Here is a 24,138-nt window from a genome sequence, read left to right as displayed (position 1 = left end):
TCTTTAGCAGCCTCACCTGCAAAACTGTCTGTTCAATCCTGACTTGCTCCTTCAAGGCTCCTGTGCTAGTAAAAGAGAACTCATGAGTGCAAATGAGAAAGTTCTAAGAAACACTGCAGGTTTTTGAGGGTGGCCAAGTCCTGGAAGATGAATGACGTATTAGTTACTTGTTGCTATAAACAAATACCTGGTGGGAAGCAACGTGAGGAAATGTTATTTGGGCTCAGATTATCATGGTGATGGAGATATAACAGCTCTTGTCCGTGGTAGCAGAAGACTAAGACCCCAGCCATGAGATGGTACTGCCTCTCAGTCTTCTTCCCCCTCAGCTAATTCTCTCTGGAAATACCCTCACAAAAAAACAAGTTCTCAATCTAGTCAAGCTGACAATCAACACTACCCACTATAGAGTATTGATGGCTTCCCCTGCACTTTCAGTCCCTGTCCAGAAGCAGAGATTCATTAACACAAATCTCCAAGATCACTAGGTTGATGCAAACTAGAGGGACCTCTTGACTCCTTCACTACCGGAGGTCACAGAGGAGAAAAGAGGTTTTTAGCAAAATAAGTTTCTCCCCACCTACAGATACGGCCAACAGCTTAACACTACATTGTTACTAGCATGTTCAAGGCAGTGTGGTATGCAATAGGCAACCTTAAAATCATGTCATTATTTTGGTCCATTAATTTATTTCTAAGGATTTATACTAAGGGGGGAAATATTGTTTAAGTAGGAAAGCAAAGCTACAAAAACATCATCAAAGGCAGTTCACAGAATCAAGTAATGCCAATAAAAACAATAGCAAAGATTGTGACACAACTTTTGGTGCATCCAGGAAGCCATTTAAAAACTTTGAATACATGGAAAATTCCATCCAAGTTGAGTGACCTTACCTTAAATGCTTGGAACTAGAAAGGGCTCAGATTTTCATGGATTCTAAAATATCTACAATCTATATCAGTTAAGCATCCTTAATCCCAAACTCCAATACACAAGAAGATGTTGGAGCAGTTGGCATCTTTGCTTGACAGATTGGGGATACTCTCTGTGCAATATATTTTTAATACAAACAGAGTGAACCAAATAGTAAGTTCAGAATAAGGCTCAGAAAGGCATTCTAGAAATGAGAGCTCTAGGGGAAGATAGCATATTAGAAGACAGCTGTGTGTAACTCTGAGTCTGGGCTACAAGAGACAGAAGGAAGAACATCAGAGTCATGAAAAAGATGACAGGGCAGGAGGAAAGTCATCGACTATGTGTAGAAAACCACTCCTGTCTCCATCTCCCACCCTGGCTCTTTCCAGTAAGAGAAGCCAGAGCTTAGGCTGTCTTGCCTGGTCTTGTGGTTTGATGTGAGAAGGTCTGAAGACTGAAGCTCAGTGGCCTATTATAAACAGCCTCTTCTTTCCTCAGGGGTGGAGTTCACTGAAAGCAATGAGATTAGGGCCCCAAGTGGCAACTGAGTGTTTAACTTGCTTCCATCTCTCTTTCTAATGCACTGGGCTTAGACATGAGTGAAGTCAATCAGATAACCCAGCTGCAAAGCTGTGGCAAAGAAGAGAAGACCCTCAAATGAATGCAGCCCTGATGGGCAAGTAACTCCTGAGTGGCATAGGCTCAGTAACAACCTAAATGTAAAGAAAGACAAGAGACTTGATGTCAACCAACCTCCCTTCCACTTGCTATATTCCAGTATCAGAGGACTCTGAAGTAAGCCACTATAACACTTGGTTATTTTTTTAAAAAACATTTTTCCTAACTTTCCTTTAAAATATGGAGGAAGGGGTGTCTTTACTATCCTTTACTATTGTTTCAACTTTATTAGTAAGCATTTTTAGATTTTATTAAGTTAAACTATATTTACCTATTTTTCTTAATTATTTAATCAAAACTTTATCTGGATCTCCCTTCTCTCCTCTGTAACATACTGCCCATGCTTTGCATGTCTTTTCCTTAACCCTTCTTTTATTTCTTGTTCTTAAATGCCTCCTTAATTTCATTCATTAATTCATTATGATTACTTTTACTTTATTTTCAAAATTTATATCTCATGCTATATAATGCTGCCAGTTTCTGCGTGTGTGTGTGTGTGTGTGTGTGTGTGTGTGTGTGTGTGTATGATGTGTGTTTGAGACATGTGTGTGTGTGTATGATATGTGTATTTGAGACATGTGTGTGTGTGTGTGTGTATGATATGTGTGTTTGAGACATGTGTGGGGGCCAGAGGTTGGAATTAGGTGTCTTCCTCAGTAATACCCCACCTTGTATTTTAAGACAAAAGTCTCACCCTCAACCTGGAGCTCAATGATTTGGATAAGATTGGTTAGATAAGCCTCCAGCCCCATCACAGGATGATGCATACCGCTTGTCTGACTTTTATGCGGGTGCCTGGGAAATGAACTCAGGTCTTCATGCTTAGGTGGCACTTTACCTATCTATGTCCTCTCCCAAGCCTGGCAGCTTCTTTTCTGTGCTCACTGTGCTATCTCCATTGGCTTTAATTATTTTGACTGTATTCAATATTTGGTTAAGTTTGGTATTGCTATTTCAGAAGTTTGTTTTCTCCTCTGTGAGTAATACCAGGTTCGTGCTCTCAAGAGAAGGTTGATCACTAAGAACTTGAAATAAAATCAAAAGGCAGATTGCATAAATTCCAACACAGAGACAACAAATGTGAAAATGTAAGGTAACATGGCTCCTCTAAAGGAGCATGACTGCAGTAACCAAATCCAAAGATACTGAAATGAAAGGATGACAGACAAAGAATTCAAAGCCTAGATTGAACATTGATCAATGATCTTGAAAAATGTTCAGTTTAATGAAGTAAGGAAATCAATTCAGGGCCTGTGCAAGAAAGTCAGTAGCATGAATAAGAAATTCAGCAAGGAAATTAAGATTTGGGAAAAATTAAAGCAGGATGTTCAAAGTGAAAAACTGAATTAATTAAATAAACATACTGGAAAGCATCACCAGTGGACTAGAGAAAGCAGAAGATAAAAGTTATCAAGAATAAAAGACAAAGCAAAGGAAATAGTATCTCAGACACTGATAAAGAAAAAAAGCAGAATAATCACAACTTTCAAGAATCCAGAAACAGAAACATGATCAAGATGCCAAATTCAGAATACATGTGCAGGAAAAAAAAAAAAAAAAAAAGGAGCTCAGATGCAAAAGCCAGCTCCTGAGGAAATTGAGAGTTGTTGGAATACCTGATTTCAAATTATGCATATAACAAACCAGCACACCACTGCCACAGAAACAGATATGTAGACCAATGGAAGGCTCAGAGCACCTAGAAACAAGTCCACGGGGCTGTATCCAACTGCTATTTGGCTAAAGTGTTATTGTAGTTTAAATGTAAAATGTTCTTCATAAATTGTGTTTGGAGATCTGGTCCTCAGACTATGGCACTGTTCCCATCAAAAGTGGAAACTTCAGGAGAGAAAGCCTTACTAAACAAAGTGGATCACTGGGGCAGGTCTCAGGGTGGCATAGCCTGGCCCCATTTCCTGTTTGCACTCTGCAACCTTACTACGGACATATGTGACCAGCTGCCTCACACCACTGCACTACACTTTCCCTGCTTTGATGGACTATCTCCCTTCTTAAACTATAAACTAAACTCTCCCACCCCTAAACGGCTTCTGTCGGGTATTTGGCCAGAACAACAAGAAAAGAAACAAACGCAGGTGTCAGTGGCACACTGGAGAAAGGCAGCCTTTTCAACAAACGGATACCCATATGCACAAGAAAGGAGACTCCAGAGTCTCACCCTGCACAAACATCAATTCAAAAGGGATCACAGACTTTAAGATCAGAAAATTTGTTATCACTAAGTGAAGTTATAGGATATGGCATAGACAACTTCCTGAAAAGGACTACATTGGGCCAGAAAATAACAGCAAGAATTGACAAATGGGTTTGTACAAAAAAACCAATGGTGACAAGAATGTGGAAACCCTTATACACAGTTGGTAGGAGAGTAAGTTAGTAAAACCAACATGGAAATTAGCGTGAAGTTCCTCAGAAAAGTAAACAAACCTCCCTAATTTGAAGCATTGTGTCCTACAGCAACAATATTCCTGGCTCTGTGTCAGGAAGAATCTAGGTCACTATATGCACAGAGACACCTGTTGACCCATGTTTACAGCAGCACTATCCATAGTAGCCAGGTTATCACGGACAGGTTGACATGTCCATCAAGACACGCATGAATGAAGGAAATGTGGTATATACACAGTGGAATTTCATTCCGCCATTCAGAAGGATGAAATTAGGTCACTTGCAGGAAAGTGATCAAAACTAGAAATGATCATGTTAAACAAATAAGCCAGATTCAGATAATTATTGTATGTTTTCTCTCATGTAAAGGATCTATATTTTTAAGAATATGTACATTACGATGAAAGTACAAGTGTGAGTATTTGGGGTGAGGAAGGGAATAAGTGATGGGGATGAGAGGGTAGAGAAGGAAGTTAGGAGTGAATATAAGCAAAATATGACACATGTATAAAGATGTTAAAATGAAGCCCAGCACTTTATTCTATGAATATATAGCAATTAGAATTTCATATAAAAAATAAGCCTTGGAAAAAAATCTGTATTTACCAAAAATTCTAGGATAAATAAGGCACATAAATAGTTAGCTCCTCTTTCTGGGTAAGATATATCACCTAAACTCTTTTTCCTTTGTGTTTTTCCTGAAGAACTCTGAAAAGCAAAAATAGGAAAGACCTTTAATCCCAGCACTCAGGAGGCAGAGCCAGGCGGATCTCTGTGAGTTCGAGGCCATCCTGGTCTCCAAAGTGAATTCCAGGAAAGGCTCAAAGCTACACAGAGAAATGCTGTCTTGGGAAAAAAAAGAAAGAAAGAAAAAGAAAAGAACACAGAGCACAGTACTGCAGGTTATTTTATGTCCTGAGGGAGACTCAAGAACTGAGTGTTGATACTGGACATGGTGTCTCATGCCTGTAATCCTAGCACTCAAAAGGCAGAAGCACCAGGATCCACTATGAGTTTGAGGCCAGGACAGTTTACACACTACGTCTCAGGCAAGTCAGGGGTACCCTTTATCTTTTTTTTTTCCCATTTTTTATTTTTCTTTATTAAGAAATTTTCTACTCACTCCACATGCTAGCTACAGACCCCCCCTCCTCCCTCCTCTCACCCCCCAGCCCTCCTACCCAAGCCACCCTGCATCCCCACATCCCCCAAAGCGAGGTCTCCCAGGGGGAGTCAGCAGAGCCCAGCACACTGAGCCTAGGCAGGTCCAAGCCCCTTTCCACTGCACCAAGGCTGTGCAAGGTGTCACACCACAGGCACCCAAGCCCATGAACTGTGGACTTGTGGCAGTGGAGCTCCCATAGGACTGGACTAGGCCCTCTGGATATGAAAGATGGTTGTTTGGCTCGAACTGTTTGGGGGGCACCCAGTCAGGGGGATCGGGATCTGTCCCTGGTCTATGGGTAAGACTTCTGGTGACCCTTATTTTGAAACAACAAACATTCAGTTCTGACAACAGCAGTTCTGCTGTCATTCATCCATCTGTGGACTACAGTGTTGAGCACTGCTGGGTGAATGAAGATTCACCATTCAGAGGCTAGAGATAGGTTTTAGGTTAAGAGCATTTACTACTCTTCCAGAGGGTCCAAGTTCAGTTCCTAGCACCCACATAGGGTGATGTATGACATAAAAATGATAGGATAAAAGGGTAGATTATTGAATCTACTTTAATCCAAAAACAACTATTAATTATACATATTTTTACATTAGTATGGATTTTGCTTTATTGATACAAATTTAAAGTCAATTTTGTTATACTGTATGTATATTTCTACTCTTGATTAAGACATTATGTTCATGTAGCTCATTTAAAAATGTAATGTGTAATTAGAAAATACAAACTTGTGGTGATATATTGTGTATCCTAATAAAAGTTGCCTGAATATCAGAGGACAGAACAAGCTACTAGATTAAACATGGAGGCCAGGCAGTGGTGGCACTCAGAGGCAGAGGTAGGTGGGTCTCTGTGAGTTTGAGGCCAGCCTGGTCTACTGAGTAAGTTCCAAGACAGCCATGGCTGTTACACAGAGTAACCCTGTCTCAAAAAAAAAGAAAAGAAAAAAAAAAGACCCCCCCCAAAAAAGGAAAGAGGATAGATAGATAGATAGATAGATAGATAGATAGATAGATAGATAGATAAAGGAAAAGGTGGCTATGGCGTGTACCTTTGTCTCTCTGATTTTTCAGCATTTACCACAATATCTGGCTGCGGGTTTTTTATTTAGGATTCCTGTTACACCCGGCATCCAACTTTTGGGGCAGGTATTCATGAAAAAGCTGCTTGCCTGTGTCCTTGCAGTCCCAGGCTCAGGCCCAAGTACATGCGGCTGGAATCTCCAACCTGCTTGGGCTGGACTCCCTAACCTGCTGGCTAAGTTTCTGTTGCAGCCTCTCTGCAGCAAACTCCATAGGTTTTTTTGGCTCCAAAACCCACAGGATTTAGCCACTTTTGCACACTTCTCCTGTGTAGACAGCTGAATCTTTCACTCTTTCCTCTACTGGTGGGTTTTGACTTTCTCTGGGCTCCCTCCTCAGGCTGTTGCCACACCATCATCTGAATCGCTGTTGTCAGCAGATTTGGTGAGTCAATTGGGATTTCTTAAAAGTAGGAATTAATTAAAAGAAAATTTTTTCCCTCATTAAAAATGGGAAACATTTTTACAATGAAAGGCATTTACTCTCTGTTTGATAACACATTAAACAGTCTGAAAATAGAACAATTAAATGAAAGGATGATTAATGTTGATGAGATAGATGTAATGTCAATTATAAATATTATTTGTTTGATCATTTTTATTTTATCATTAAAAAAAGTTGATTAATATGAGTTCCAAAATAAAAGTTTCAGAAAAACTTGTTAAAACAGATCATAGAGATATTCAGACCGAGACAGAAGAATTTAAAGAAGAACCAATCTCAACATTGCATCATAAAGTTACAGAGAAACAGTCTAAGGCTTTCAAACAGCCGAACTTGATCTATCCAGTAACCTTCCAGGAACTACCCAGTGATAGATATCCTCAAGGCTGTGTAAGAGCTGACTGGACTCCTGTGTAAATGTTAGATTTGAGGAGATTCAAAGAAGCAATAGTCTCATTTGGCATTCATTCATCTTTCATGAAGCAGATGTTAAACTCATGATGAACTTGTAATAGAATTATCCCTCAAGACTGGAGAGATTTGGTTACAGCAGTCTTAGAGGCTGGTCCACAATTACAATGGAGAACCTGGTGGAAAGATGAGACCAGGACCATTGAACAATGAAGTAGGGCTAGAAGTATTGAAATTCCCCAAGATCAACTTCTTGGAGAAGGTGATTATGCTGATGTACAAAGACAATATTTATATGATGACCGCACCCTAGCTTTATGCTGCATGACATCCTTAAATGCTTGAGACAGAATTGAAGAAGTATGAAAGAAAACTGAGTTATTTACTAAAGTTATACAGGGCCCAAAAGACACACTGATTTCTTACAAAGACTGACTTCAGCAGTAGAGAGAATGATATCAAATTCAGAAGCTAGAGAGATAATAATTGAATCTCTGGCTTTTGAAAGTGCTAATACCCAATGCAAAAGGGTAATTTGGCCATTAAAGACAAGATCAGCACCCTTGAAGGAATGGATCTGAGATACAATAAATATTGAAATCTCATGACCATGATGATGTTTGGAGAGGAGAGGTGATTTCCAGAGGTTTGAAGAAAAACTGTAATGTCAAGTGTTTCAACTGTGGTAAACAAGGTCACCTAAAAGGTGATTGTATACAGGGCATTCCTAAAAAGAATGTCTTTGCAAGAATATTCCCAACAGAACACCCCTCCCTTCTGGATTAAGCAGAAGGTGTGGCAAAGACAGACATTGGACTAATGAATGTAGATCAACAAGGGACAGACAAGGAAATCTTTTGCCTTTGCCTGCAGGAAATGCCATGAGGGGCTTCTCAAAGGCACCCATGTCAAATTCCTTTCAGTCCTTTCCTATCATTATGGAAGAAACTCCTTCCCAGAGCAATTAAAGAACTTAATGCCTATTATAAAGAACCATACTGCTCTGGAGATAGAACAGCTATAGAAGAGAGAAGAAATATTCAGGAAAAAACATAAATCAAAATTGATAAAGATTAGACTGGAAACTTCCCAAAGTTAGAACTGGGGAAGGGTTTTGTTTTTGTCTTTCAGGAGAATGAAGGCTAAGGAATCTGAAGAACACTGGACAAATGATACATCTGAAAGAAAAAAAAAAGGACAAATCATCCAGAAAAAAGATTTTCTTCAGTGAACCATGACCACGCCTCACAGCAACTTTGAAATATCCAAAAAGAAGATGGGACTCCACAATGGCAATTCCATCAGGTCAGTGATAATGCCAACAAGCTGACAAACAACCCAAGGGTGGGCTTTGGACTACAAACTGCTCAGGGCACTATTGAAATGGCTGACTGAGATGATACAGCCTCACAGACTACTCCAGTCAGGACTTGACCATAATCCTATATTTTCTTTGTGTCCCCATTAAGACTACTAGTGCCCTCAATCAGCAGGACATAGCCTAGAAAACTACTCCCACATTCCCCAAAAATGGATTATGGATATTTGTCTTTGTTTAGTGGTTGGTTAAAAATTGTTATTAGTCATAGTAAAGCCCTTTCTAAAAGAAGAAAGGGGGATATGATATAAAAATATATTATATAGAAATCATAGGATAAAAGGTAGAATATTGAATCTACTCTGATAAAAAAAGAGACCTAGAAATAATAGAAGGGTAGATTATTGAATCTACTCTGTAGAGAAAAAAGGGAGAATATGGATATGATAAGATAAAAAGATAGATTATTGAATCTACTTTTAAAAAGCAACTACTAGTGTTAAATATTTTACATTGGATTGGATTTTTATATATTGTATACAAATTTTGTATATTAATAGAAATTTGAGATTAATTTTGTTACTCAAAGTATTTTACATATACAGCTCATTTAACAATGTTATGCAAATTTCTAGTCCTTGAAAGTTATTATTACCAATTAATTAGGATACAAAGACATGCAAGTTAGTAGTTAGTCATTACAATCAAACTGATAAGTCATATTGGGTATGTTTTCAAGGTCAAACAGATATATTTTAGATAGGCAGGTCATCTTCAAACATTTCAGAGGCCTACAGAATATGGCATTTAAGATGTTTTAATACCATAAAATTACTGTTTTATGATTATGAGACATGTCTGCTCCTGGCATCTACTTCAGAGAAGATAATTGGCATCAAAAAAAAAACCCTCCAAATGGACTTTACTTTTTTGTGGCAAAAGTTATCCTCTAGGCAAGAAAGTGCCCTTACCTCAACTGCTGACAGTATGCTGTCTAAATAGACAAGCAGGACAGAAAAGAAAGGACTACCGCACCTTGCCAAGACAAGGTAGGAAGGCCCTTTAGAAAATCCTGCTCCATAAATGAGTCTGTCAGGTATGCTGGGCCTGTAGGCCAAAGATGGATGCCCCAACATTGGAGAGGAACCTTGGGTGACTGTCCAAGCAGCCAGCTCTTTCTGTAATTTCTCACACTTTTTGGAAGTTGCTTGCTTGCACTTCCTGCTTAATTAGGCAATATCCTTCTTGGGTCTCTGAGGGAGTTGAAGACTAGATATTTATAGTTATAGTTTTCCTTGTTAACAAATTCAGAAAAGAAACTCACTAAAGATGTGTAAAGTTTATAAGTTTGAAAGACATCAAAAGATAGCTTGGGGTTGGTAATACAAGTTAGGATATAAAGTGAATTAGGTACAATACTTTGGACTCACTAAAATAGCACAAATAATGGAGTATTTTCTCTGAATCTGTCAAATGTTAATAGATTGGACATTGTTAATGTAATTCTTGACTGTACATATTATATATACTCATTGTACTTATTGTATATAGTTTTTCTTATATTAGTTATAACCTTTTATTATTTTAGACAAAAAGGAGGAAATGTAGTGATATATTGTGTATCCTAATAAATTTACCTAAAGATGAGAAGATAGAACAAGCCACTAGATTAAACATAAAGGCCAGGCAGTGTTGGCACACACCTTTAATCCCAATACTTGGGAGCCAAACACTTTTAATTCCAGCTCTTGAGATCTCATGTCATTGCTTGGGAAGCACACATGCCTTTAATCCCAGAAAGTGATGACTGGGTGGAGAAAGATATATTAGGCATGAGGAGACAGGAACTAGAGGCTTTCCAGGCTGAGGAGCTGGTGAGGTAAGAGGTAGTAGCTGTGGCTTGTTCCTTTGTCTCTCTGATCTTTCAGCATTTACCACAATATCTGGCAGCAGGACTTTATTAAAAGACTGTTTAGAATTTGTGTTACACAGATTAATAGTCAGTCATCTATAATAGTCAACCTTCTAGTCATTTTAGCTTTTCTAGGTAAATGGAAATATATTTCAGATAGATCAGTAACCTTCAAACACTTCAAAGACTTATAGAATATGGCATTTAAAATGTTATAATAACAGACTTTTCATGACAATGAGACACAGCTGCTCCTGGCAGAACCAATTTACTTTATAAAAGGATGATGGTTATCGAAGAAACTCCATAGGAGTTTGCTTTCATTATGGCAAGATTAGCCACTTGGTCAAGAAACTCCTTTTGCCTTGATTGTTTGACTGTATACTGTATAAAATGGACATGCAGAGCCCACAGGAAAGTGACTGCTGAAATTTGCCAAAATAAGGTGGGACAGGCCTTCAAGGTTCCTGCTTCACAGAAGAAACTCCCAAACATTCTGTAGGACACAGAGGAAAGCGAATGACAAACTTTGCCAAAATAGGTGGGACAGTCCTTGAAATTTCCTGCTTCACTAATAAGTCTGCCCAATACTTTAGATCTATAGGCTGAAGAAGGATTCGTAACGTTACAAAAGAACTTTGGGTGACTGTCCAGGCAACATGATGTTTCTGTCATTTCTAAAATTTTGGAAGTTTCTTACAATGTACTTCCTGTTTACTTAGATAATATTATATCCTTCTGAGGTCTTTGATGGAGTTGAAGACTAGATAGCTATAATTTTCCTTAGTTATGATAAAAGATAAATTATGTATGAAACTTTAGACTCACAAAGATAGGATAGATGATAGAATAATTTTTTTATTTTGCCAAATACAAATAGACTAGCTATTTTAACTATAATTCTTGCTTGATAACTGTTTTGCTACATCTAATTTTAGTATGTTAAAGTTAAAACCTTCCTTTTTGATTAGACAGAAAAGGGGAAATGATGTGGGATGTCTTTCTGTACTTGTGAATATGTATTGTTCTCATTGAAAGTTGCTTTGGCCTATGACAAGGCAGAATAAGAGCCACAAGGGAAATCCAAACAGAGACAGGGAGAAGAAGGGCAGAGTCAGGGGTAGACGCCATCCAGCTGCCCAAGGAGTAAGATGCCAGCAGATTGGTAATGCCACAGCCATGTGGCAAAATATAGATTAATAGCAATGGGTTAATTTAAGTTGTAAGAGCTAGTTAGTAATAAGCCTGAGCAATAAGCCAAACAGTTTGTAATTAATATTAAGCCTCTGAGTGATTATTTACAAGTGACCATGGGACAAGGCAGGACAGAGAAAAGCCTCCAGTTACACAGTTCACAACAGCCTTTAACTCCAGGCATGGAAAGTTGGAGGAAGGGTGAGTCGTTCAGTGTGGTCAGAAGTAGGGATACTTGAAAGATGAAAGTGGCAAGACAGGAAAGTTGGGAGGACTTGGAGAGCCAGGTCTTGGCTCATGTGTACAATGTTCTGTTGTTGTGCCAGGGATTGAAGCCATGGTCAGTTCCTCCAGGCAAGTGTGCTTTCTCTCTGTCTCTGTCTCTCTGTGTGTGTCTCTCTCTGTCTGTCTCTGTCTCTCTGTGTCTGTCTCTGTCTCTCTGTCTGTCTGTCTGTCTGTCTCTCTCTCTCTCTAAGCCACATTCTCAGCTTTATAACCCTCTTATACAGTTCTGCTTTAGAAAGATTGATGGTCTGCAGTTGAAGATACACAGGAATGGGAAGGAATGGGCTAGAGGACCAATTGCAACACCACTAGAATCATCTTCCATTTGCAAGTTTGAAAGATGATCTTTGTTTTATGGAGGCAAGGGAACTAAAGTACAGGATATTAAAAAGTATATGCTGTATGGGATGTGGTACCTCCAAACAGGCTAATATATGATCATTCTTTAGATGGTGAGTTCTATATGGACCAGAAACATCGATCTTGGGCTTTCTCCTTAATGCCAATACAAGACAATAGTGTAGACATGGAAACACAATGTCAGTCCTCAGTAAGAATGCTTCAGATATTCCAGGTTATGAAAGACAAATGCAAGCAACATAGCCCTGAATCAGCATTTTGGACAGGTTGTCCAAAAGTAGAAGTTTGGCTACTGAACTTAGAAGTGCAGCCATCAAAAAGTTAGGGAAGGAGTAACTGAGAACAAGGAGAGGGTGAATGCACAATGCATCAGCATCCCAACTTTGATATAGCTAAGGCTCAAGAGCAGTACAAGAGAGCCAGTCCATGCACTCCATTACCACTAGATGAAGGATTCTCCCAGCTGTGTTTACATTTTCTTCCATACTAGTCTGTGTCAGAAAGTCACAGGAATAATATGTCATTTCTAAATGTCAAAAACAGACAACAAGGAGCCTAATTTCAAGTAAAAATGAACAGAAAAGTGTCATGCTCATGATCCATATACACTTATAAAACAGAAAAAGCACAGAAAAATAACCCCACAAAAATGATACCATGACAAAAATGCCAGATGAAAATCATAATCCCAAAATGAAATATATTATCTCCTAAAAAGGAACAAAACTCAAGAAATACTTTAAAATACAAGAAATAATTATTTCAGAAATAAAGGCCAAATCAAAGCAAACAAAAAACAAAATCATGAATAGACATAACTACAACTATCTTAAGAAACATGGTGAGATAATCTACAATTTGTACTTTCCCACATCTTAGATCCATTTTTGTCTACATCTTATTAATCAATACTCTAAAGAAGGGTTGAATCCCACACCCAAAAGCCTCCTTGACTCCTCAAGGCCACCAGAGGCTCTGAGTTTTTTCCCACTCTCCCTTGGAGCTTTCTTGGTGTCATTCCACATAGAGCCTAGAATTCAGTGTCTGAATGGTTGTGTATGACTGCAGAAACACTCAATGACACACAGAGCACTTCCACTATCCCAGACTATCCCAACCTCCTTGGTGAAGCAGACAAGAGCTAGGGCTTCTCCCCTTTGCCTATCTTTAGAGTTTCAAGATCTTTAACCCATGGTGAGTTAATCATAAGGTCTAAGATAAATACCCCCCCCCTTTTTTTTAAACAGCAACTAACTCTGTAGGCCAGCTCCCCTTGAATTCATGCATCTTCCTGCCTTGGTCTGTCAATGCTGGGATTATAGGAATGAGCACTACACTCATTCCACTTTATGGTTTGCATGTGACAGACCCATGCTACTGTGCATGGCTTCCAAATTTCTGTTTTCAGCTCCAATTCAAGACACAGTCAATTATTCATACTAACTCTTACATATCTAAAGCACCTCTCAAACATGGAGAGTTCAGACAGAATTTTTGACTTGCCTTCCATAGACCTGATCCACCACAGCTGTCCTCTAATGTCAAAATCAATATTAAATCCTTAATTCTGTAATTTCTTGGCACACAGCAGTGCATCTGCCAATCTCTAATGCCTCCACCCATAATATCCACCAAATTGCTTCACTTGTCCCTACTGCTATTGTCTTTGTCTAATTCAGGCTTCAGCAACTTCTGTCTGTCTTGGGTCAAGGAGTTAATATTTTGTGCTCTATGAGACCATGGACAACAATGAAGACACTATATAACTACTTCTAGAATAAGCAAATTTCTTTTTGAGCAAATGCTCCCTTTTGGGGAGAAACCAAGCACAATTTTTATAATGCTGGTCTACCACTATCAGCAACAGATTATTAAATAATAATCTTATTAATTCTTTGAGATTTCATATAATGCATTTTGTCCATTCCCAACTCCTTCCAGATCCTTCCCCACCTCCCTACCCACCCAACTTGATTCTTATTCTTCCTTCCTCTCTTGCTCCCTCCCCCTCTCTTTACCACCATCCCCTGAACACATTAAGTCCTGTTTGTATTAGCTGACTACTCCTGGGCATGGGGGCTGGACTGTAGGTGAAATGTCAGTTATCACACTGAGAATGGATGTTTTTTTCAAGGACAGTTTGAATTGGTTCACAAAATGTTCCTCATCAAAATCACTCTGGAACCTTTACCTGTTAAGATCCATCTTTACTAAAATCATAAGCATTTCATCTACACTGACGTTCGGGCATTTCATCTCTGAACATATCTTTTCACAGACAGGTGTTGCCAACACCGGCACCCATATTACATTAACTGCAGAGCTCACTGTGTGAAAGGCATTCAGAGACTGACCTGAGCTACTTCTGGAGACTGGCTTTCAATCATGACCCACACTGCCAGAGTCACTTCAGCTGAAGTTTAGACAGAGGCTCCTGGCTGCAGCAGAGAGTGGATTTACGATGTGTGCTTTCCTTTGCACTTCTGCTGGGGAAACTATAATTTGCTTTTTATTCTACTCTTTTGACAGCCCAAGAATGTGAAAACAAGCTTGACATGTTCTTTTGCAATGTTCTCTGAAAGAAAGGACCACTGTTTAAGAACTATCCCTTGCTGATCATTACACAATGTAACATGTGGTGGGACAGTACAAAGTGCCCTGAGACACAGGCAATCATGATCTATCAGTTAAACATAAATAAATTTAGATATTAAAAGCCAGTTTGTAGCCAGGTATGATAGTGTACACCTTTAATCCCAGCACTTGGGAGGCAGAGGCAGGTGAGTTCAAGGCCAGCCTGGTCTACAAAGTAAGTTCCAGGACAGCCAGGGCTGTTATACAGAGAAATCGTGTCCTTAAAATCAAAATAAACAAAACAAAATGAAAACCACTTGCTATAGTTTATTATGTAAATGCTACCTGTGGTCTAATGACTTTGACTTGAGACAAGTTTGTGTGTAAACTGCCTGGGCCACACCTGAGAAGCTAGCAAAACTTCAGTAAAAAGAAAGATGTTCCTAAAACGTAGCTATCTTTTGCCTATTTCAACTGCCTCCTTTTCAAGTTTAAAATGGTATTTTAAAGGCAGATAAAAAATATCCTTCATCCTTACATTGAGTCTACTCTAACATCTACACTTTTTCATTTCTTCAGAATGAAAACTCTAAAAGATTCTGTTCATAAAACAACTTCAACAAATACAAAATTAGCAAATCTGTCTACTCAGGAAAGCAACAATACTCACAAAACAATAAAATAAGCATTCCCAAAATACCTTACTAGGATAAAACCATCCCAGGTAATGTGGAGGAGGAGCAGGAGGAGGAGGAGGAGGAGGAGGAGGAGGAGGAGGAGGAGGCGGCGGAGGAGGCAGAGGAGGAGGTTGTCTTTGCCTCGCTCCTGATCTCCAACAGTATTTCTGTTAGCCTCAGGCTTTGTCTTCGCTCCCCAGCACAGCTACTTGTCTCTTTCCCTCATCTACACCCTTCAGAACTCTCTTCCCCTCTCAGCAACTCAAATGTGATTTTCTAGTTAACAGTAAAGGAAAAGAAAGATGTGCACATGTGTAGAGGAGTAAGATTCAGAAAGCTATTTTCCTGCTCTGTTAAATTAATGAACATCTCCAAATTATAAAAGCCATTGCCAAGACCAGGACACACTTGGGTCCCAGGACTGCTGTCCAAAGGCAGGTAGCCCTGACTCGGAGTTAATGCCTTAAATTACAGTCATACATACATTCCAGCTGTTAAACTGTGATTAAATTTTTTGAAACATAGTGAAAGCAGTTATTTCTGTTCTGCTGGCGAGCTTGTTCTTAAGATGTATAACCGTAATTGATGTTTTCAGGAAAGTGAAAAGGAGATGGTTAATAATTACTCTTTCATTTCCTACTTCTTTAAGAAAAAACAGTAACCCCTGCTTATTCTGTTATATATTTATATATCTGACACAACTAAATATATGGGTTCATATTGCATTTGGTGACTCTGGAATAACCACATGCATACAGTACAAAATAACAGCTAATTACTTCTAAGAGGGGTGGGGGTGAGGAGAAACATCTTAAAAACAGGGAAAACATTTATTTTAAGGCTGAAAACATGTTATGAAGCAGATTTTTTTTTCTATGCATGAGCATGTGCTTGCAAATATAAGCAAAACTGTGAGCCCAATCACTTAACTTTCCAATTAAAAAAATTAATTTTAGGGGCAGGGAATATAGGTCAGTGATAGTGTTCAATCCCCAGCATGTATATACATGCGTGCGTGCGTGCACAGACACACAGACACACTCACACAGACACACACACACACACACACACACACACACACACACACACAGATGAACACAAAAATTAACTTCAGCATGAATACACAAGAATTAGGATTGAAATTAAAGTTTGTTTTCAGATCTTGTGAGAGGCATTTTAATCTAAAACATTGACAAGGAAAACATTTATTTTCATCTTTCTAAAATGGAAAACTTAAAATTTTTTTTCAGTTACAACCAGGATGTTGCAGATGTTTCAAAAAGTTCATTCAATTTCTGTGTAGATATACACTTGTAAATATATCATAGAAAGTTCACACAGCCTATAACATAGTTGGTCTTCCTTCATATTCCATGCTTGAGTAATAGTCTACATTACCTAGGCTTACTAAGCACTTTAAGTTATCATGTTATATAATCTATTTAATACTCCAATTAGTTTACAAATAATCCATTCAATCTGTTATTTTGCAGTAAATGGCATGAGATTTATGTGACCCTATTCCAAATTTATCTGCTTTAACGTGGAAAATTAGTTCCACTTAGTTACATAACAATGACTTATTCGACACAGAATGCACGAGTGCTGCAATCTGCTCTTTAAAACCACTTATAATAAATTTATTTTCTCTTGAAAACATTTAAGTGAGAATAAGAGAAAGGAAAAAACAGTCTTCAAAAGTACACGGTGAATAGCTCCCATCACACAATGCAGAAATGGTTAGACCTTAGCGAGGTCTTCAGATACTTTCAAAAGTGTTTAGCCACTCTTCAGGCCTGAAGACAGCCTGCTGTGAGCAGGTGGGTAGAAGAAATCACGCCACACAAAGAAGCAGGCCAGGAGCAGTCAGCTGGCTCTGCCTGAGAATGTCTGACAATGTGACCACACAAAATGAAAATCTAGCCTGTGAACTGCTAACAAGAAACAGCAAATCCAGCAGGCAAATTACACTATAAGAAATGGAAAACTTTTTGAGTTGGTCAAAGAAAATTTGAAGAGCCTCTTTCAAAGGTTACAAAAGAATTACTTCACAGGAAAGGAACACAGGCATGGCAATAACACTGATAATGACAATAAAAAGTTCTGTTAATTTGGCATGCCCCTCTCTGCAGAGGTTCTAGCACATAGGAAGGAGACAGAAAGTGAACTCAACACAGAGGACATAGCACATCATCCACTTTCTTTCTCACTTCAAGTCAGTCTTATGGGCAGGAAATCATTCCATCTTGTAGGAAAAGCTCTGGTTTTTGTTAAGCTTCTTAAAATTGGAAAAATTGGTTTTAACTAGATGGGAAATCTATCTTTTGCTTTAAAATGAACTCAACTCATATATTTATTCTTCATTAATTCTGTTAATCCAATTAATTTGCAGGAGGTTAGGATGACATTACATGCTCAAATGGTTATACCAGTGTATGCATGTGCATGTTCATGTGTACATACTTGTGTATGGAGGCCAGAAATCAACCTCAGGTATCATTCCTAAGCAAGGTAGGCACCATCTACCTTGTTTTGGGAGATAGGGCTTCTAACTGACCTGCAACTTGTCCATTAGGCTAGGCTGGCTACAGGGATCCTCCTGCCTCTGATTCCCCAGAGCTAGATTAACAAGCATGCTCCTCCATGATTGGTGTTTTCCATTGAGTGCTGGGAACAGAATTCAGTCCTGGGCTTGCAATGAAAGCACTTTACCAGCCCGCCCCTTAACCCAATTAATTTTTAAATAAGTATCAAAATTATGGTTGACACATGAGCGGACACTGAAATGAAATAAAAACCACTGTGTGATTTTATCTAAAACACTCTCTGGTTTATAAAGCGTTTAACAGGCAAGTTGTCTCAGCCAACAACCAGAGTAATCACATGGGGCTTCTTCAAATGATTGAGGAATTAAATTTTCAATTTTATTTTACTTCAATCAATTTTATTGTAATTTTAAAACAGTAAGGGCTGGAGAGATGGCTCCATGACCAAGAACACTTGCAGTTCTTGCAGAGGACCCAGGCTCAGTTCCCAGTGCCTATATTGCAGCTCACAATAGTCAGTAAATCTAGTTCCTAGTGAATGTATGGCTTCTTCTGGCCTCTGTGTGTATTGGGCATGCAACTGATACACACACACACACACACACACACACACACACACACACACACACACATATATATGGAAAGGCAAACACTTATACAAAATATAATAAATCTTTAAATAAACTATAGTAATATAATATATATTTCTGTAAAATATAACTTTACTGTTTTGGTAGTCTGGTTTGAGATGGTATGCCTAGCACACATGCCAGACATCTATGTGGTTCCTAGGGTCACATCAATTTTACATTGTTTTATATTGAAATTCTATTTTGCATATATTCTAGAATATACAAGTATATTTATATAGAATACATTAAAATTAATTTCGCTTTTACTTTAAAAATATAGCTCATAAAAATATACAAATAAAAAAAGGAAGAAGAAAAATATACAATTTTGTATGAAGCTCACATTCCATTTCTACTGTGAAGGCCTGTCTAATGTTGAGCTGTAAAATAGGTGATTTGGATATCTAAGAGGATCTTGTCACAAAGCACATGAGAGTGACCAGATTTCCCAGGTCACCCCAGTAGCACCTCTTTAATCAACATCATATTAACAGACCCTAAATCTAGGGGAAACCACGAGCAAATACATAGTATGAAAAAGCAAATAAATCATAAACACTGTCATTTTATTTTCTACAAATGATGGTATTTGAAGAAAACTGACTTGTCAGATAAACAGGAAAAATAATTACTTGAGACAGTGAGGGGGGACCTTTAATTTTTCTCAACAGTTTTCAATGTCTACATTTCTGGTCCTTTAAATCACTCCTATCAGATAGACTGGTGATCCTTAAGTCAGAAAAGAAAAAGCTGTAGCAGCAGCTCGGTGCATATGGCAGAACTTGGGCCTCGCAGAGCAGCTGTCTCTGAGCAATGAGTAATGAGCACCAAGCAGGTGAGAGTGAGGCCATGGTGTGCACAAGCCTCTGAGAGAGGAGAGGGACAGATGGAGACAGACTTTTGCTGCTTTCCAGATCTATGCCTATTAGAAGGGGGTACCACTGGCCTGAAACAGCTTAAGTGCTGCCCAGAGCAAATAGCAACAATGTCAGTTGCTTCCATTTGCAAGGAATATCTTTGGGTGAGTCCTATGAGCCTTGTTGCCTTTGCTATCACAGGAACCATGGTGGTCTGCATCTGTGGAGCTCAACCTTCTGGCTGTCTTCACAGTGTGGCTTCTACCAATGCGGGAGGTCAAGAACCTAGAGAGCCCCCATAAAACACCCAAGGCAGCTGTCTCATGAACACAGTTACTAGGGGAAGGTTTGGGAGAAGAGTAATCTAAATTTCAGGATCAAAGTACAGCTAAGGAAGAGTAACTTAAGGAATTCTGGAACCCAAGAAAACTGCATATCTACCTGATGACCTGCCCTCTGTCCATCCAGCCATCCAGCCTCACTGTCAGGAGTTTGGCAAGACAGCAGGTTCCAAGTCAAGTAACAGCAGCACCTTCAGATCAACTGAAGAATGGTGACCACATATAAAATGGCCTTGGCCACATGACTGCACATAGAAGATACAGTTGGTTTTTAAAGAAAACAGGGATTAATAGTTTGCCCATGAAGTTTACTAATGATATCACTTCCCCACTGGAAACTCCCGTGGACCCTATTGGCCTAATGCCAGAGCAGAGTCCACAGAACTAAGAAGAAGGCTGTGTTCAGGCTCCTACATTGGAAGCCCTACAGCAAGTGTGTGGGGTTTAAATCCCTGATCTACATCTTATTAGCCGGATGATCTTAAGTAAGTCACTTACTTTCTCTGACCCTCAGGGGTCTTGCTGATAAAAAGAAGCAAGGAGACCATCTACTGTGTATGTTATGGAGATTAAAACATTTACTATACACATTAAGCTTCAAATGATACCTATGGCAACATGAGCACGTTCATGATTCATGATTATCACTTATCACTCACACTCATTCCACAAGGACCATGTGGTAGTTTGTCAAGTCAGCTCTGAATCCCAACTCCACAAAAAGTACATAAAAACCATTCCTGTTCATAAGGGGAAAAAAAGTCTTATCTTGATTTTAGCAACTGATATTTTTGCCAATATACCATTTATGTTTCTGAGAGAGTTTACATCTAATTAGAAAGCACAATTGGTCCCATAATTCTTTCAACAAGTACAGAGGATGGTGCTTCAATGGGTTCATATACTCCAGGTATTGTGGATGCTCTTTGCAGCAAAGAACGTACAAAATGAAAAGTAAAACTGTACTGAACATCATCCAGAGAAAATGGGTTTTCTAGGAAAAATGGTGCTGGTGATTATTCTAAATACATGTCAAACAGCTAGCAAGACAACTGTCAGCAGAGATACCAGAGAGGATGTTGAAAAGTACCATGACAGGAAAACACGTATAAAACCGCTGTCTTCTCACCACTGAGGGTCATGCTATGTACCTAAATACCTAACAATCAAACTCATTGATCCAAACCATAACCATATTCCAACAGAGAATATGCGACTAACTATAGGTACAACAAAACAACCATTTTGAAGATACAATGACAAATACATTTATTATTCATCTGTTTGCTTGTGGTTGTATGCTTGCTTGTTTACACAGGATCTCATGTATCTCAGGCTGGTATCCAAGTCTATATAGCTAAAGAGGACCTTGAGTTTCTGAGCTTCCCTCTTCCATTTCCAAAGTGCCAGGATTATAGGAGTGCACAACCACACTTGGTTTTATGCAATGCTAAGGATCAAATTCATGGTGTTGCCCATGCTAGCACTCTGCCACTGAACCACATCCCTAAGCCCCAACAAATGGATTTAAGTAGTGTGAAAGTGTGTAGTGATATCTTTCAAGGGTCTCAAAGAGTTTCATCTTGTAATTTATAAAATTAGAAATAAAATGAGGCAAGAAGTTAGGATATAGAAAAAAAATATTATATGAGGAGAAGTCAAAACATCAGGCTTAGTACTGAGAGTTCAAGTATTCTTAGACCCATAGGGATAACACACCAATTGAGCCCAGCTTGAAAACTATTCAGTCATTAGATATCTACTACTGAGTCTGAGTCCTTAGACCAACAGTCTCCATAAGTAAAGACAGGTATGGATGAGGCACAAAACTGGTGTGATTCTTTGGTTTTCTATGTAAAACTGAGTTAAAGAACCAGCATTTGATGCTATGGGGATTTAAAGTTCTTCTTCATATATCATAACCACATTTTCCCTAGGTTTTTGCTTAGTGTTTGGTTTTTGAGGAGCCTTTGGCCTCAGTATGAGGTGCCATGGTGGTTTAGCTCCTTCCATGGTTTTCTACTTTAAATGCAGGCCAGTGATTACAAAGAACATTCTATCCAGTTTTTGGCTTCAAGGCCTGCTCAGAGGAAGACACTGTACAGTGAGGGGATGGGGAGAAGAGCTTCCTCAAACTACAATACTAACTTTCTAAGGCATATGCTATGGAAAGTCAACCTGCATGATCATGTTTCTGCTGACCTAAAACTACCTAATTTCAACTGCATAAAAAGAAGGTAATCTATGCAAGCCCCAGTTTATAACTAAAAACCTACAATGGAAAAGATGACTTCTTATCCAGTAATTTTTTTAAAAAGCCTATGAGATTATTTATTTCCAGCAAAATATAATGCAATGGCTTTGTGAGGTTCTCTGAAAAAAAAAAAAAAAGAAAAGAAAATATTCTCTGAAATTAAGACATAGCTCAAAGTCCTCTAGTAAAAGTAGAAGAAAAAACTTTTACAACTGCAAAAAGTACATAATGAATAAAATACAGCTTTTCCTTAGTATGTCAGTATTAGCCACATGGGGATTATTAAAGATTTTGAACTTGTAGCCTTCTAAGTAAATCATGTGAACATTTACCTGCACAGTCCTCTGCGTGCCATCAACGTTGACAGACAATAAGGGTGATGCCAGGTTCCACGTACTGGTCACATTTAGTTTCGACCCATCAACTTCCACCTGTTGTGACACCAAATAAGACTGTTACCATGAAGAAAGACAGGAAACTGATCTCAAGTTCACTGCTGCATGCAAAGCAGCAGCCATTTTAACAGATGGCTTCCAAACAACCTGTCATGTTTACTGCTGCAGCCATGAAAGACAGGGTCCAACAACAGAGTCTTCCCAGCCATCTCTGGGGAGAGGTGAAGGACCTGTGAACAGCTGCCTCTGGGTACTGAGGCTTCAAGTGATTTCCAGTAAGTAACAAACAGCCTTCTAACTCAAAACCTAGCTGGACATGCTACATTTACTGCAATTAAACAAGTAATGCATATAAATTCCAGTGACACTTTGCAACCCACACAACAGGGCTTGCATATAATGTCCTCTCCAAGGACCAAGGAAGAACTTTCTTGATGCTAATTTTAATGATGGATTAAGTATTGTTATCTTAATTAAACACACACCTTAATTAGGCAAGCGTCTCTGGTGCTGAGCAGCCAGTCTATTCAAACTTTGAAAAGTTCTACCATACAGTTGACAATCATAATAAAAAATATATTGTTTGTTTTATGAGACAGGGATTCTCTACAAAGTGAGTTCCAGGAAAGGCACAAAGCTACACAGAGAAACCCTGTCTCAAGAAAAGAGAGAGAGAGAGAGAAGGGGGGAGGGGATTCTCCGTGTAGCTCTGGCTGTCCTAGAACTCATTTTGTAGATCAGGCTGGCCTTGAACTCACAGAGATTCGCCTGCCTCTGCCTCCCAAATGCTGAGATTAAAGGCATGCAACACCATGTGCAGCCCAATAAATTTTACCAAATTATTATCAAAAACAAAAAGGCCATAATTTTTCAAATCATAGATACAATTAGAGAGGCATTTTTAATTTCTAAGTAAGTAACATAAAAGCAGTTGAAAGGAAAAAAAATCAAGGTTAACTTAAAACACTCACCAAAAGTTTTTCCTAACTATGGTACACGAGATAGGCTGCAAACAATACTCTTATGCTGGGAGGCCCTGCTGGTCAGCGGTTACAGTCTACCACAGCCTGGCAACTCTCTGAGAGCTTGGCAACATGGATGACCGCCACCCCCACCCGCCGCCCCAGACCCCCTGGCAGAAGGTGCCCTGTTCTCTACCTGACCTTATTTGGAGACTGTCTCTAGACCCCAGTACCTGACTGTCTCTAGTGTGACCCTGGATGCAGTTCTCTGTAGAAGCTTCCCCCTGCTGCCCATATGGCAATTAGATACTATGCTAGGATTATTACTTATAGCACTGTGCTTCCACATATGATAGCTATGACTTATACTAGGAGCTTAATGACAGAAATGAGCTATTTAATGCAAATTAGGTGAGTCCCCATCTACCACCCCAATCCTATATATTCCCTATATTCAAATAAAGCTGAAGTCATCTCCTAGAGGGCTATCTCCATTCTATTCACAGGCTGGATAAGACCCTGCTTGATGCTTCTTGTCCCTTTGCCCTCCATGGCCCAGTGGCCAACGGACTTTGGGGTAAGAGGAAACCTGCACTGTTCTAGGCCTATACACACCTGCACAAGTTGCCTAAAGCCTAAAGCAGATCCAAGATGCATGGCTAGCAATCCCCCATTGTCAACCAAACTGCATACCCACTCCGTAAAATTAGATGTCAG

The 24,138-nt window shown here is 39.1% G+C and overlaps 1 protein-coding gene across 5 annotated transcripts in view; it reads right to left on the bottom strand.

The window, feature by feature from the left end:
- The window catches only part of Pcca (propionyl-CoA carboxylase subunit alpha), a 387,394-nt gene that overhangs the window by 115,977 nt on the left and 247,279 nt on the right, over positions 1 to 24,138 (bottom strand). For all 5 annotated transcript variants that reach the window (XR_004945920.1, XR_004945921.1, XM_036199583.1 and 2 more), the window contains exon 20: positions 22,397 to 22,495. Coding sequence is in view for 3 of the 5 variants with exons in the window: in XM_036199583.1 (XP_036055476.1) it covers positions 22,397 to 22,495 (99 nt within the window). In the remaining 2 variants the exon portion in view is untranslated. The remainder of the gene's footprint in view (positions 1 to 22,396; positions 22,496 to 24,138) is intronic.

The sequence above is a fragment of the Onychomys torridus genome, chromosome 9 (assembly GCF_903995425.1).
Source record: "Onychomys torridus chromosome 9, mOncTor1.1, whole genome shotgun sequence".
Classification (NCBI taxonomy): domain Eukaryota; kingdom Metazoa; phylum Chordata; class Mammalia; order Rodentia; family Cricetidae; genus Onychomys; species Onychomys torridus.
The sequence above is the reverse complement of the archived record's forward strand: the minus strand, read 5'-3'. Positions and strand labels throughout refer to the sequence as shown.